We start from the raw sequence: 13,374 nt of genomic DNA on the forward strand, positions 1-13,374 counted from the left end.
AGGAAGGATATCTGAATCCCTCCAGTGGAATTATAAACCCCTTGGAAGGATAACTGAATCCCTCAAGTGGAATTATAAACCCCACGGAAGGATATCTGAATCCCTCCAGTGGAATCATAAACCCCCAAGAAGCATATCTGAATCCCTCTAATGGAGTTATAAACCCCTAGGAAGGATATCTGAATCCCTCCAGTGGAGTTATAAACCCCTAGGAAGGATATCTGAATCCCTCCAGTGGAATTATAAACCCCTTGGAAGGACATCTGAATCCCTCCAGTGGAATTATAAACCCGGCCCTCGGAAGGATATCTGAATCCCTCAAGTGGAATTATAAACCCCTAGGTTGGATATCTGAATCCCTCCAGTGGAATTATAAACCCCCAGGAAGGATATCTGAATCCCTCCAGTGGAATTATAAACCCCTAGGAAAGATATCTGAATCCCTCCAGTGGAATTATAAACCCCTTGGAAGGATAACTGAATCCCTCCAGTGGAATTATAAATCCCTAGGAAGGATATCTGAATCCCTCCAGTGGAATGTAAATCACCCTGCGTAAAGTTTTAAATTGTTAAAAGCATTTTTGAAACCCCTCCAGTGAAAATAAAATCCCTCCGGTGGTCTCCAGTAGAATCGAAATCTTACTACGAACTTCTTTGAGTCGCAAAATTGTTGAAATCTGAACGAAATTCTTCATATCTCGGGCAATATTGAAAGCCCAAAAAAGGCAGACCACATTTTGGAAATGGCAGGATAAGGGAAATTTTGTGATTATTATCTCTAGAATTTTACTTCTAAAATTAGGTTGACAAATAAACGCAGCAAATTATATCAAAAATCAAGACGACATTCAAGTCGTCCTGCATACTGTCATGTTTCGTGGGACACCCTGTATCTAAATTAACAAAAAAATGTTATCAAGCTTTGTTTTCTAGTTTATAAGTAATTACGGGTTATTAATGAGAAGCTATTTTATTTTCTGCTTCTCATCGTTTTCATGTCTATCTGTATTCTGTATCCAATCAAAAGTCGTCTTTATCGAGTTGATATATGCAACGCACGCACCTCTGACCCTTCAGTAAAAGTAAATTCAACTTAAAGTCTGACCGCGTCAACCTTGTTGCACCGGCTAGTTTTATTGAGTGTCTGCTTTATTTACCCAATGTCCGGGCGATACAGTACAAACTGGGACCAGCTCGGATACTCAAATGAACTACGCAACGGCTGTCCGTTGACGGTGATTGTTGATAAAATGAAAATTGCCATTTTAGAGATAAAATGTCAAATAAAAAACAAGTAAATGATATAAAACATGAGAGAAAAAACAAAAATTAAAAGATTACCTTTTCAAACACTGCACTGTCTACTTCATTGTCATACCCGTTATATAAGTCAACTCTGTAAATTCATTTTAGATTATCAAAAGCAAGGTTTACGGGGGGTACCACCACCCACAAAGGATGCAAATTTTCAAGAATTTTTTCTTTATTCAAGTTTTTTTACGAGCTGTAAACTTTTATTTCATTGCTAAATTAGTTGGCAATTTTATTTCATTGCTAAATTAGTTGGCAATTTTTAAGACAGAAATACAAATATCTGATTTTAAGAGGTTTTAGCAAAAGTAAAGAGTTAACCAGTTTAATTCAATTTTTTTTCTTGATTTTTACATTTTTAACATTTTTATTTTAAATATTTACCTAGAATCAGATAAATCAGGGTATCCGGCATTCTGAAAAAAATATTATTACAAAATAATACATAATGCGCTTTTTTATTTAAATTTAGAATTTTTTGTGTGTTTCTTTTGTTGATTGTTTTCTTTTCTAACATTACGTCCACATTGTTTGAGAAAATCCCAAATAGAATAGAATATCAAGTACAATAGGTGGCAACAGAGAAATGGAGCAATTATACACGACGTCACAAGTGTCAAATACAACAAGGAAAACAAAATTTTCTCACATTTTGACATGTTTTCAAAGATTAAATAAAAAAGTGTAGAACCGAAAATAAAGAACACATAAAATTGATCTTATTTTTCTGTGAGATAAGCACTTTATTCTAAAATTATCACTATTATCAATAATTTTGTCGGACACAAAAACTGAATTGACACTTGTGACGTCAGAATACGGCTGTACTGAGAGTGTACAAATTCTACGATGCCATCTATTGTACTTGAATCTATTTGGAAAATCCTAAAACTGTTTTCGATCCTTTGAAATAAACCAAATACACGTGGACCTACTTTAAAGCGCAAACCTATTGACATTTTAAAGGAATTGAGTCTTTGCCACAAACTCTGATTTTCTAATCCCAATATATTTTGATTCCAACGTCGTAAACCTTTGACATTTCAAACTATGACTTTTGTTAGATGAAAAAATATAAGTTTGAAAAATCAAAGGTTTACGACATTGAGTTTCTAAGATATTGGGATTAGAAAATCATAGTTTGTGACAAAGACTCAATTCCTTTACTATTTTTTTCTGTGGGTTTATAGATATTTTAATTTTTTGATATTTAGAATAAGAAAGTTTGTATCTTAAGACAAAAATAATGGGAATCTGTTTGGAATTATCTAATTATTTTTTTATTGAAACTAGGCTTTTAGGGTGCTTCGCGCCCATCTTGTATTGTAACTTGTGGCTTTATCTATGAGCATCTTCTCTTTGTACAGAAAACAAAAAAAGTTTGCAGATTTCATAATATTTTTTTGCGCATTTTCAAAACTTTGCAAAAATAAAAATATTTTAAACACAATTTTTTTAAATTTTGATCATTCATAAACCTTCCCTGGGGTCACATGATGTCCCACACAAAATTTGGGTCCGATAGGTTCAGCCGTTTGGACATTTATTGGATACAAAAAACAGACAAACAAACAAACAGACACCCTGACAAGCCAAATTTATTTCATTTAGATTTCAGAATTTTTTCTTTGATGTGAGTTTTTAAAGTAAGTTATTAAAAATAATGAAATTAAAACAATGTTATTCTTTAGATATTTTTGGTTTTATTTTTAAATTTACCAATTTTTATTCTTTTGATATTTTTAATCAAAGGAATATATTCTAAAATGAATTCAACTCTTTGCAAACACAATTGAATACACATGTGCTGGAAGGTTACCGAGACTTTAGCTACGACTGTATGAAATTTATACTGTTTTTTTTTCTGTACATTTATGGTTTTCTGCAACTGTAAACTTGCTTTTTTTCTTTGCCAAATCATTAAAAATATAAAATATAATGATTCAATCTTACGTGGAATTTACATTAGATTGACGTGATTGAAGCATGTTAATACATTACTAGTAAAACTATTTGCTTTGTTACATAATCAAATTCACTTTTTAGCAGTGCTATAATGTCGTCTTCCTATTCTGCAGTTTTCTGGTTATATAACCGTATCTTGACCATAGTACCGTTGATACAAATTTAAAGAATGCTGTTCATAATTTTGGGAAAAATACGAATGCCTTTACAATCGTAATTCCATAATACTTTCGCTAAATTTAAACGTTTACAAAACAATGGAAAAATACATCAGTTTTCAAATTGTGGTTAAGTTATGATTGATTACCTTTTACATACATATATATCGTATTTGTGAACGTTTTAGGATATATGATTTTAATAAGAATAAGGTTAATATTGAGAAGAAATAGAGAAAGTGTGAGAACGTACCCCTGATAAGAAATAATCGATTCTAACATTGATTTATTGACATTTTTTTTTGAGAAATATGTTTATTATAGAATTTCTACTTTATTTTTTGTCGTCGTTATTTAACCGGTCACTCCCTTTAAGTTTGTATTTTTTGTCTCAGCCATTAGACTAAAGAAAAACACGAAAAATTATGAAGATTAAAATTTCTAATTTGATAAAAATTTTTGATTCTTGGGGAGATTTACAGAAGTACAGAAACATTTGATTGTTTAAAATAAAAGAAAAAAGGCATCTGTCATTTTGTGTAAATATGTCTAATTTTTAATTTGTCCGACTGTCTAGATGTCCATCTGTCCATTTGTCTGGATATCTGTTAAATATATAAATTACCTGTTCTGTAAAAGCTGTAAACCTCCTGGAACCAGAGGAACAAGGACTGCTATTCCAACCCTGGTTAGAACATGTATATTATAATAATAATAATAATAATTAATGATACTAATAATGATCTTTACCTCCACGATATGGATGGAGGGACCCCTCCTCTTCCCTCCCAGCAATACGAAGGGGGGGGGGGCAAAAATACACGTTTAAGAGACCTTGAACATACATTTTCTCACACTTTATCAATGAATAACCAACTGAACCCTTTCTCTTTTCTACCCTCCCTTTTTAAAGGAACCGTCTACCATATTTTTAGCGTTACATTTCTTCGGTTACAGGCTAACCTTTCTCCGGCTACAGGCTAACCGGCCTTTCTCCGGTTACAGACTAACCTTTCTCCGGTTACAGGGTAACCTTTCTCTGGTTACAGGCTAACCTTTCTCCGTTTACAGGCCAAGTTGCCAGATTTACAACCGGATATTCTTTTGATCTTTGTTCAACAAACAATTAGGAATTATGGTCATTTTCTCATGTTAAACTAAAGTAAATGGAAAGTAAAATTCTTAAATCTTAAATCTTAAAAGTTTTCAATTATAACTCCTCTTATTGAAGAGCTATTGAGAAGAACAAAAATGTTTTGAATTTCTAATATGTAATCAGAGCTGATATTTTAGAATGGTGAATATCCAGATCAATGCTTGATCCTCTTTTTTTCTAATCTCAAGACTAATTTAGTCTTATAGATTATTTTCTAGAGATTACAGATGCACTTTTTAACTTTTGAAAACCGGTTTTTAATTTTCCCGCAGTTGTGGTGTCATATTAATTGGACTAATGATTAATTGACCGAACGTAAGTTTGGATTAATGTTTATTAAGACTAACGTTCAAATGGACTTTGGTCTTCAAATGTGAATAAAATATGTTTTTTAACAAGTTCATATTAACATGATTTAATTCATATTTGTTTAACAGCTGACCAGCTGACTTTGGTTCAATCTGATAATAATCCAATTGATATAGCATTGTATCTCTATTTGTAATCAAACGTATCGTTATTACATGTAGTAGAATAGAGCGGATTAAAAAGAAAATGATAAGTTTCCATATTGGATATTCAGATTAAGCGATCAGGATTAAGTGCATCCAATTCTAAAGTTTTCAGCTGAGAAAAATTAGTCTTTGATATAATTCTGCGTAAAATTAAACCCCATAGAGGTTACAAGGTCACAAATCCGGACCAGTCACGTTGTTTAGAATTATCTTTTTGTCTAGTTTGTCAGTGTTCTCTGTTTTGAAAAGAGATTAAAATGTTTCTCTGTATTCTTCCCTTGTGTCTGCTGCACAATTCCGCAATTTTAACTTTTACAGATAACCGCACTGGATAACAATCGATTTTCAGATCAATAGGAAATAAATAATGTTTGCTATGAGTTAACGGTTTAACGGTTACTATTTGAATCGCTTTTCTTTCATTTAACTTGTTTAATCAAGAATTGTCTTAATCTTTGAAAGGTTAATGTTCGCAGTTTTTTCTTATTTATATTTATTTAGTTTTTTCTCTTTTAATTAGTTTTCTTTGAATTTATTGAATTTATTTCTTCTTTAAATCTATTTTTTTTTTGCATTCTTACTTCATTTCTTTTACTTTCATCTTAATTTTTTTTCAAAAAGAGAATGTGTATGTAGTTTCTTCTGACCCAATTTAGAAGGGGAGGATGTATTGAAATTACATCTGTAGTGCCTTAGATATTTTTTTAATCTCTCCAATTCATAATTTCTCTATGATCACATATTTCTTCTCATTTTCTTTAATTTAAAGGGACAGACCGGCTATGTCTCAAATGAATCCTAAAAGAATTTGTCCACAACACTGCATAGTCAGTTGAACTACCTTACATAGCTGGTCTGTCCCTTTAAAGATTTAAATAACAAAATGTATACCTGTATATAATTATAGCTATCCGTAGATATTCTAAAAAGAAAAATTATTATTTTTTAAAATCTTATATCGTCAAAAACAGAATATTTTGCTTTCTTCCTTCGTATACATTAAAAACAAATTCTAAGTTGGCTTATGTCGACATTTATTACATCTCATTTTCGCAGCCCACATTCTAAAATACGAAACCAAAAAAATGCTTAATTAGCAGCAAAATTTGAATGGCTGCTAGTTAAGCGACAAAAAATCGCTTATTGCTAGTTTGAGCGCAAAGTCGACTTTCAAAATCATCAATTTGGGTGGGTACGTTTTGAGAATCGGATTTTTAAATTGTCAAACAACGACGACAAAAAATATAACAAAAATTCAACAGTAAATTAAATAATTGTTTAGCTAGAAACAGGTTGAGAAAATAAAAATTAAATCTTATCATCGAAAATAAGATATCTTATTTAATTATTAGTTTACAAATAATCTCTCGTTATTTTTTCTGGAATTTTATTGAAAAGACGACATTTGAAGAGTATGTAGATATTTGTGAACAAATTAAAAAAAAATAAGAAATTCAATATAATGATAAAAATGAAATAATCGATTCTAACATTGATTTATTGACATTTTTTTTTGAGAAATATGTTTATTATAGAATTTCTACTTTATTTTTTGTCGTCGTTATTTAACCGGTCACTCCCTTTAAGTTTGTATTTTTTGTCTCAGCCATTAGACTAAAGAAAAACACGAAAAATTATGAAGATTAAAATTTCTAATTTGATAAAAATTTTTGATTCTTGGGGAGATTTACAGAAGTACAGAAACATTTGATTGTTTAAAATAAAAGAAAAAAGGCATCTGTCATTTTGTGTAAATATGTCTAATTTTTAATTTGTCCGACTGTCTAGATGTCCATCTGTCCATTTGTCTGGATATCTGTTAAATATATAAATTACCTGTTCTGTAAAAGCTGTAAACCTCCTGGAACCAGAGGAACAAGGACTGCTATTCCAACCCTGGTTAGAACATGTATATTATAATAATAATAATAATAATTAATGATACTAATAATGATCTTTAAAATAATAATAATAATCGATGATAATTATTATTATTAAAAAGAAGAAAAAGTAGAAAAAGAAGAAGAAGAAGAAGAAGAAGGAAGAAGAAGAAGAAGAAGAAGAAAAAGAGAAGAAGAAGAAGAAGAAGAAGCAGAAGAAGAAGAAGAAGAAGAAGAAGAAGAAGAAGAAGAAGAAGAAGAAGAAGAAGAAGAAGAAGAAGAAGAAGAAGAAGAAAAAGAAGCAAAAGAAGAAGAACAAGAACAAGAACAAGAACAAGAACAAGAACAAGACTATTAAATTGAAGGAGCCAAGAATAAGAAACAAAGAGCATTTAAAAATAAAAGTAAGATGAAAAAAGTAAAAGAAAAAAGTATAAAACTTACCCAATAAGACCAATTATACAGACATCAATTGTTCCCGAAGCTGCTGTTATGTTTGTAAGAAAGCTCCCCTGAACAAAATTTATTTTATTCATATTTTTTCTTCAACTTTAAGAACTTTAGAATTCTTTAGAGTGGACGTAGCATAAATATGTTTACAATTGAGACGACTTTATATTTATTCCTTCAGTTTCTATTTGAGTGGATCAAAAAGTTTGCGGGTTAAATTGTTAATTTGATCTTTTGAAAATCCGTATTACCATGCTATTTCAATCTTGTAAAATTGCGTAAATTCACTGAGCAAAAAAAGATGCAAAGCTCATGATTTTATCAAGGTTCTTCTTATTCTTTTCACGAACAGTACCTGGTTTTCTACAGGATTTTACCTGCTCTATTTGGTTTTCTATAGGGTTTTACCTGCTCTACTTGGTTTTCTACAGGGTTTTACCTGCTCTACTTGGTTTTCTACAGGGTTGTACCTTCTCTACTTGGTTTTCTACAGGGTCATACCTGCTCTACTTGGTTTTCTATAGGGTTTTACCTGCTCTACTTGGTTTTCTACAGGGTTCTACCTGCTCTACTTGGTTTTCTTCAGGGTTTTACCTGCTCTACTTGGTTTTCTACAGGGTTCTACCTGCTCTAATTGGTTTTCTATAGGGTTGTATCTGCTCTACTTGGCTTTCTACAGGGTTCTACCTGCTCTACTTGTTTTTTTACAGGGTTCTACCTGCTCTAATTGGTTTTCTATAGGGTTTTACCTGCTCTACTTGGTTTTCTACAGGGTTGTACCTGCTCTACTTGGCTTTCTTCAGGGTTCTACCTGCTCTACTTGGTTTTCTACAGGGTTGTACCTGCTGTACTTGGTTTTCTTCAGGGTTCTACCTGCTCTACTTGGTTTTCTGCAGGGTTCTACCTGCTGTACTTGGTTTTCTACAGGGTTGTACCTGCTCTACTTGGCTTTCTTCAGGGTTTTACCTGCTCTACTTGGCTTTCTACAGGGTTCTACCTGCTCTACTTGGTTTTCTACAGGGTTGTACCTGCTGTACTTGGTTTTCTTCAGGGTTCTACCTGCTCTACTTGGTTTTCTACAGGGTTTTACCTGCTCTACTTGGTTTTCTACAGGGGTTTACCTGCTCTTCTTGGTTTTCTTCAGGGTTCTACCTGCTCTACTTGGTTTTCTACAGGGTTCTACCTGCTCTACTTGGTTTTCTACAGGGTTTTACCTGCTCTACTTGGTTTTCTACAGGTTTCTACCTACTCTACTTGGTTTTCTATAAGGTTCTACCTGCTCTACTTGTTGAATACCATTAGAGTTTATCTCAAATGTTGGCAGCTTTGCAAACAAAAATCCTAAAACAACATGTTATGAAACTATTGTGTGCATTTTATCACTTCATCGTGAATTCTTTTATAAACGTGCTATACAGTAATCATCTTGCTATAAAGTTAAATTAGCTGTACATTATAGAACGTGAGCTTTAAAGTTTTGATTGATTCCCACATTTTCTCCAAAAAAATTTGAATATTTTCAAAATTTTTGTTCAAAATAAATTAAAATAAATCTTATTTTATCTAGAAATAGCTATTGCAGTAAGACAAGTAAGCAAACGTTTCATAAAGTTACCTATAACAATACTATTTTGGCACAACGTTTTTGGACTTGAATTTTCTCTCAATCTTAAAGGTTCTCGATAAAGAGAAAATTTGTTTCCAAAAACTTTTTAACACAGCGAACCAAAATAATAGTGCAATAAATAGTTCAAGTCGTTATAAACTTTTCATGATTCTTTTAACACATTTATTTAGGATATTTTTTTATTATTTAAGCTTTTTCTTTTATCTTCTATCATTTATTTTTCGATCTCAAGATGTTTTCAATTAAGTTGAAATTAATTGAGCCTTTGCCACAAACTCTTATTTTCTCATTCCTATATATATCATTTCAATATTGTAGAACTTGGGTATTTCAAACTATTAATTCTGATTAATCAAATAATCTAAGTTTGAAATATCAAAGGTTTCAGGTTTAAACCACCATGTTGCAAAAATATAGCGATTAGAAAATTTGAGTTTATGGCAAAGGCTTAATTCCTTTGTCACTTTCAAATTTGATCGTAGGAAAACTACTGAAAGTGGTGGTTTTCCCACAGCATGTTTTTCTTCAGATAAATTTAATTCAATTTTATTTTGTTACCTATGCATGATAATGTGAAGGAACTGAGAACAGTCGATCTAATCAATCAGGAAATTTAAAAAAAAATCAAAATTAAGTTTGAAAATTTTGCTTGAACGAATAAGATATTTAAAATTTATATCCTTGGTTCATCTTAGACAATCGTTTAAATGGCACCGTTGTGAATCAGATATGCCACTCTAACAATGCAGAGAAATTACGCATACAGTCCCTTTGTAGACAAATATCAATCTGTTTAAAATTTCCATGTTTTCCTAAATAGAAGGATAGAAAGAATAAATTTCTCTAATCTCATCTTTGGTTTCCTGTTTGCCAGCAGCGCGGTTCAATATGTTCTTGTTTCTCAGAACCCAGTCCAATATGGTGTTTTATAGTTCTCTTATATAGATCTTAGACACTCTTCCTAGATAATATTCTAGGTTCTAGGTGGAAAACAACTTGAAGTTTGAAAGTTTCTTAATCAACACTTTTTCTCACTTTGGAAGCTTGCTACATTCTTAAAATCTGAAAAGAAAAACATTTTGTAACAAATAGCTTTTCTTCTAAATAGCTTTTCTTCAAATATTCTTAATATTAGATTGCATGATAATCCAGCCTGTATATTATATATCTTTCCTATTAATTGCAATATTTAGTTCTTTCATTCCAGTGTAATTAATATTCTCACACTTAACTAAAAGTGGTAATTAGAGTGTTTCACGCTCCTCTTTTAAGTAATCATTTTGCCTTAAAATGTTGCTGTTTCTGCCGCCTTATCTGCTTTGTACATTATAAAACAAGATAATTTTTCTCTTTTTCCATTGGTGTATTTGCAAAGTTTTCAAAATTTAATTTTTTTCTCGTTTTTTGGATACAAACTTTTTTTAAAACAGGCAAGCCCAATATGTACAAATGTCTATGCCTTAAATTTTTCTGATATCTAATTTTAGTGACTAGTAAAAAATCTATATTAGTTAAACTTTTATGTGTTTGTGAAATTAATACTTGCAGTTTCATTAATTCCTAGATCTTATAATTTTTTTTTTATTTCTGAAATGTTGTTATTAAATTAATAATTGAATATCATTGTTCTAAAATCCTGATTTTCTAATTCTTAAATCAAGTATTTACAGGGGGAGTCAGAACACACTGATTTCCATTTCCCTGTTTTAACAACAAAATTCGGAGCAAAGAACAATAATTGAAAACAAATTTAAGAGGTTAAAAGAAAACTCACCCATTCTTTAAATTTTACAGATTATTCTTAAATACATTTTTTAATGTGCAAATTAATGTATAGTTTAACAGTATTTTTGTAATTATACGTTATAAGGAGAAATCGAAACCATTCTTTGATTCTTAGAGATCTATACATTTTGGGCATTTCTACATGACTAATCACTAACCAGTAATGAAATTAGGTTAGGAGATAGATAGATAGATAGATAGATAGATAGATAGATAGGTAGATAAACATAAAGTTGGATAGATAGATAGACATATAGTTGGATAGATAGATAGATAGATAGACATATAGTTGGATAGATAGATAGATAGAGATATAGGTGGATAGATAGATAGATAGAACAACACCTAAACCTAAAATTCTGCTTTCCCTCTTCATGCATTCATTCCTGATTTCAAAATTAACTGATTATACCTACAGCCATTTGTTCATGTCAACAAGCTATTTCTTAAAAAGGGAGTGTTTACTTTTTACGTCTTGTGAAGCATACCCAAAGTTAATTTAATCTGAATTAAGGTAGTAATGTTATAATCCTATCCTATCGAATACTTTTTTAAGTTTTGTTTTAAAGTATCTAATAGCTTTTTTCTTCTCATTCTTAAATGAAATCTCATGATTCTGATTTATTAATCTATTGAATATTAATCTCTTGGACTTGCAGGACTTATATTAATTTTCACATTGCAGTTGCAGTAAAAATACCCGTTCTTTATAATACATGGAATTATTTGTTAGTTCTTAGTAAACATTATTCTTCAATTCAATTTCTCATCTAGTTTCACTTAAGTTTAGGTCACTTACTCACTTACCTACTAACTATCTGACTCACTCAGTTAATTATTCCACTCACTTACTTGCTGACTAACTGACTTTGGCAAATCACTCATCAGTATAGTTACTGAATTACTTACTTATTCAATTACTCACTCAGTAACTCAATAACTAACTTACTTATTGACTGACTGACTCTATCCCTTACTCACTTATTCATTTATTCACTTTCTAACTGACTATTCACTCCCTCACTTAATTACAGACTCACTCATTCAATTACTGACTTACTTACTTGCTGACTTACTCACTCAGCAAATCACTCACATACATAATGACTGAATCCCTTACTCATTCAATTAACTCACTCAATCACTAGCTTACTGACTTACTCACTAGCTCATACACTTTCTCATTCAATTATTCACTTACTTACTTACTAACAAACTGACTCTCTCAATCAGCAAATCACTCACTTACTTTTTTATTTACTGACAAACTCACTCAGTAATTCAATCAATTACTTAAATTATTAAATATTTTCTTTCCAATAAAACAACTTATTAATAATATAATCTTTAAGCTTTAGAATAATTTCTGTGCATAAGTTTCTTATCTCAAAATTACTATTTTTCAATATTTGGGAAAACATTTGGTTTTACATTTTGCCCAATGTTTATCCATAAACCGATAAATAACATAACATTATTAAATCAGGAAACTTTCTTTGAATGTTGTTCTTAGAAAATAATAATCATTAAAGTTTGGTCGAAAGTTTATTGGACTATTTAAAATCAAAGCTTTCATCTAACAGTCGGCTAACAATATTATGTTTCACAGTTTTATTGATCTACACGTATAAGTGTATATTAAAATAGAGAACATATCACGTCTATAGGTCGGTGTTGTATATAGTAAACTAGAGAACATATCACGTCTATAGGTCGGGGTTGTATATAGTAAACTAGAGAACATATCACGTCTATAGGTCGGGATTGTATATATTAAAATAGAGAACATATCACGTCTATAGGTCGGGATTGTATATAGTAAAATAGAGAACATATCACGTCTTTAGGTCGGGATTGTATATAGTAAACTGGAGAACATATCACGTCTATAGGTCGGTGTTGTGTATAGTAAACTGGAGAACATATCACGTCTATAGGTCGGGGTTGTATATAGTAAACTGGAGAACATATCACGTCTATAGGTCAGGGTTGTATACAGTAAACTAGAGAACATATCACGTCTATAGGTCGGGGTTGTATATGGTAAACTGGAGAACATATCACGTCTATAGGTCGGTGTTGTATATAGTAAACTGGAGAACATATCACGTCTATAGACCGGGGTTGTATATAGTAAACTGGAGAACATATCACGTCTATAGGTCGGGGTTGTATATGGTAAACTGGAGAACATATCACGTCTATAGGTCGGGGTTGTATATGGTAAACTGGAGAACATATCACGTCTATAGGTCGGTGTTGTATATAGTAAACTAGAGAACATATCACGTCTATAGGTCGGGGTTGTATATAGTAAACTGGAGAACATATACCGTCCATTATCTGAGTTTCTGGGAAAATTTTGGAGAAATCTTTAAACTAGAGTTTAGCGCGTTCTAAACCTTTTCAGCCTGCCTTGAAGTGTAGGGGCTCCCCTTACTAATATATTTTACACACAGTGGGCTTAATATATGGGACAAAAAAAATTTTACTCGCATTCTTTCATAAAATTGTATAGAAACCGCAA

The 13,374-nt window shown here is 31.2% G+C and overlaps 2 protein-coding genes across 2 annotated transcripts in view; both read right to left on the reverse strand.

The window, feature by feature from the left end:
* LOC111712321 (uncharacterized) overlaps window positions 1–10,120 on the reverse strand; it is a 17,617-nt gene extending 7,497 nt beyond the window's left edge. The window contains exons 1-8 of the mRNA XM_023486895.1: window positions 9,875–10,120; window positions 9,621–9,658; window positions 8,712–8,776; window positions 7,430–7,497; window positions 6,942–7,001; window positions 5,997–6,027; window positions 1,696–1,727; window positions 1,342–1,396 (exon numbers count right to left, since the gene is read on the reverse strand). Coding sequence (XP_023342663.1) covers window positions 1,342–1,396; window positions 1,696–1,727; window positions 5,997–6,027; window positions 6,942–7,001; window positions 7,430–7,497; window positions 8,712–8,776; window positions 9,621–9,658; window positions 9,875–9,915 — 390 coding nt within the window. The 5' untranslated portion in view covers window positions 9,916–10,120. The remainder of the gene's footprint in view (window positions 1–1,341; window positions 1,397–1,695; window positions 1,728–5,996; window positions 6,028–6,941; window positions 7,002–7,429; window positions 7,498–8,711; window positions 8,777–9,620; window positions 9,659–9,874) is intronic.
* Window positions 10,121–12,690: 2,570 nt separating this feature from the next.
* Window positions 12,691–13,131, reverse strand: LOC111712323 (repetitive proline-rich cell wall protein 1-like). Its single transcript, XM_023486897.1, has one exon. The coding sequence runs from the start codon at window positions 13,129–13,131 to the stop codon at window positions 12,691–12,693; it is 441 nt and encodes a 146-aa protein (XP_023342665.1).
* Between the last annotated feature and the right edge of the window lie 243 nt (window positions 13,132–13,374).

This window comes from Eurytemora carolleeae, unplaced genomic scaffold (assembly GCF_000591075.1).
Source record: "Eurytemora carolleeae unplaced genomic scaffold, Eaff_2.0 scaffold1239, whole genome shotgun sequence".
NCBI lineage: Eukaryota > Metazoa > Arthropoda > Copepoda > Calanoida > Temoridae > Eurytemora > Eurytemora carolleeae.

What these genes read in the sequence shown, in the direction of transcription:
- LOC111712323 (XM_023486897.1), bottom strand. Translation starts at nt 13,131, where the DNA reads ATGTTCTCTAGTTTACTATATACAACACCGACCTATAGACGTGATATG.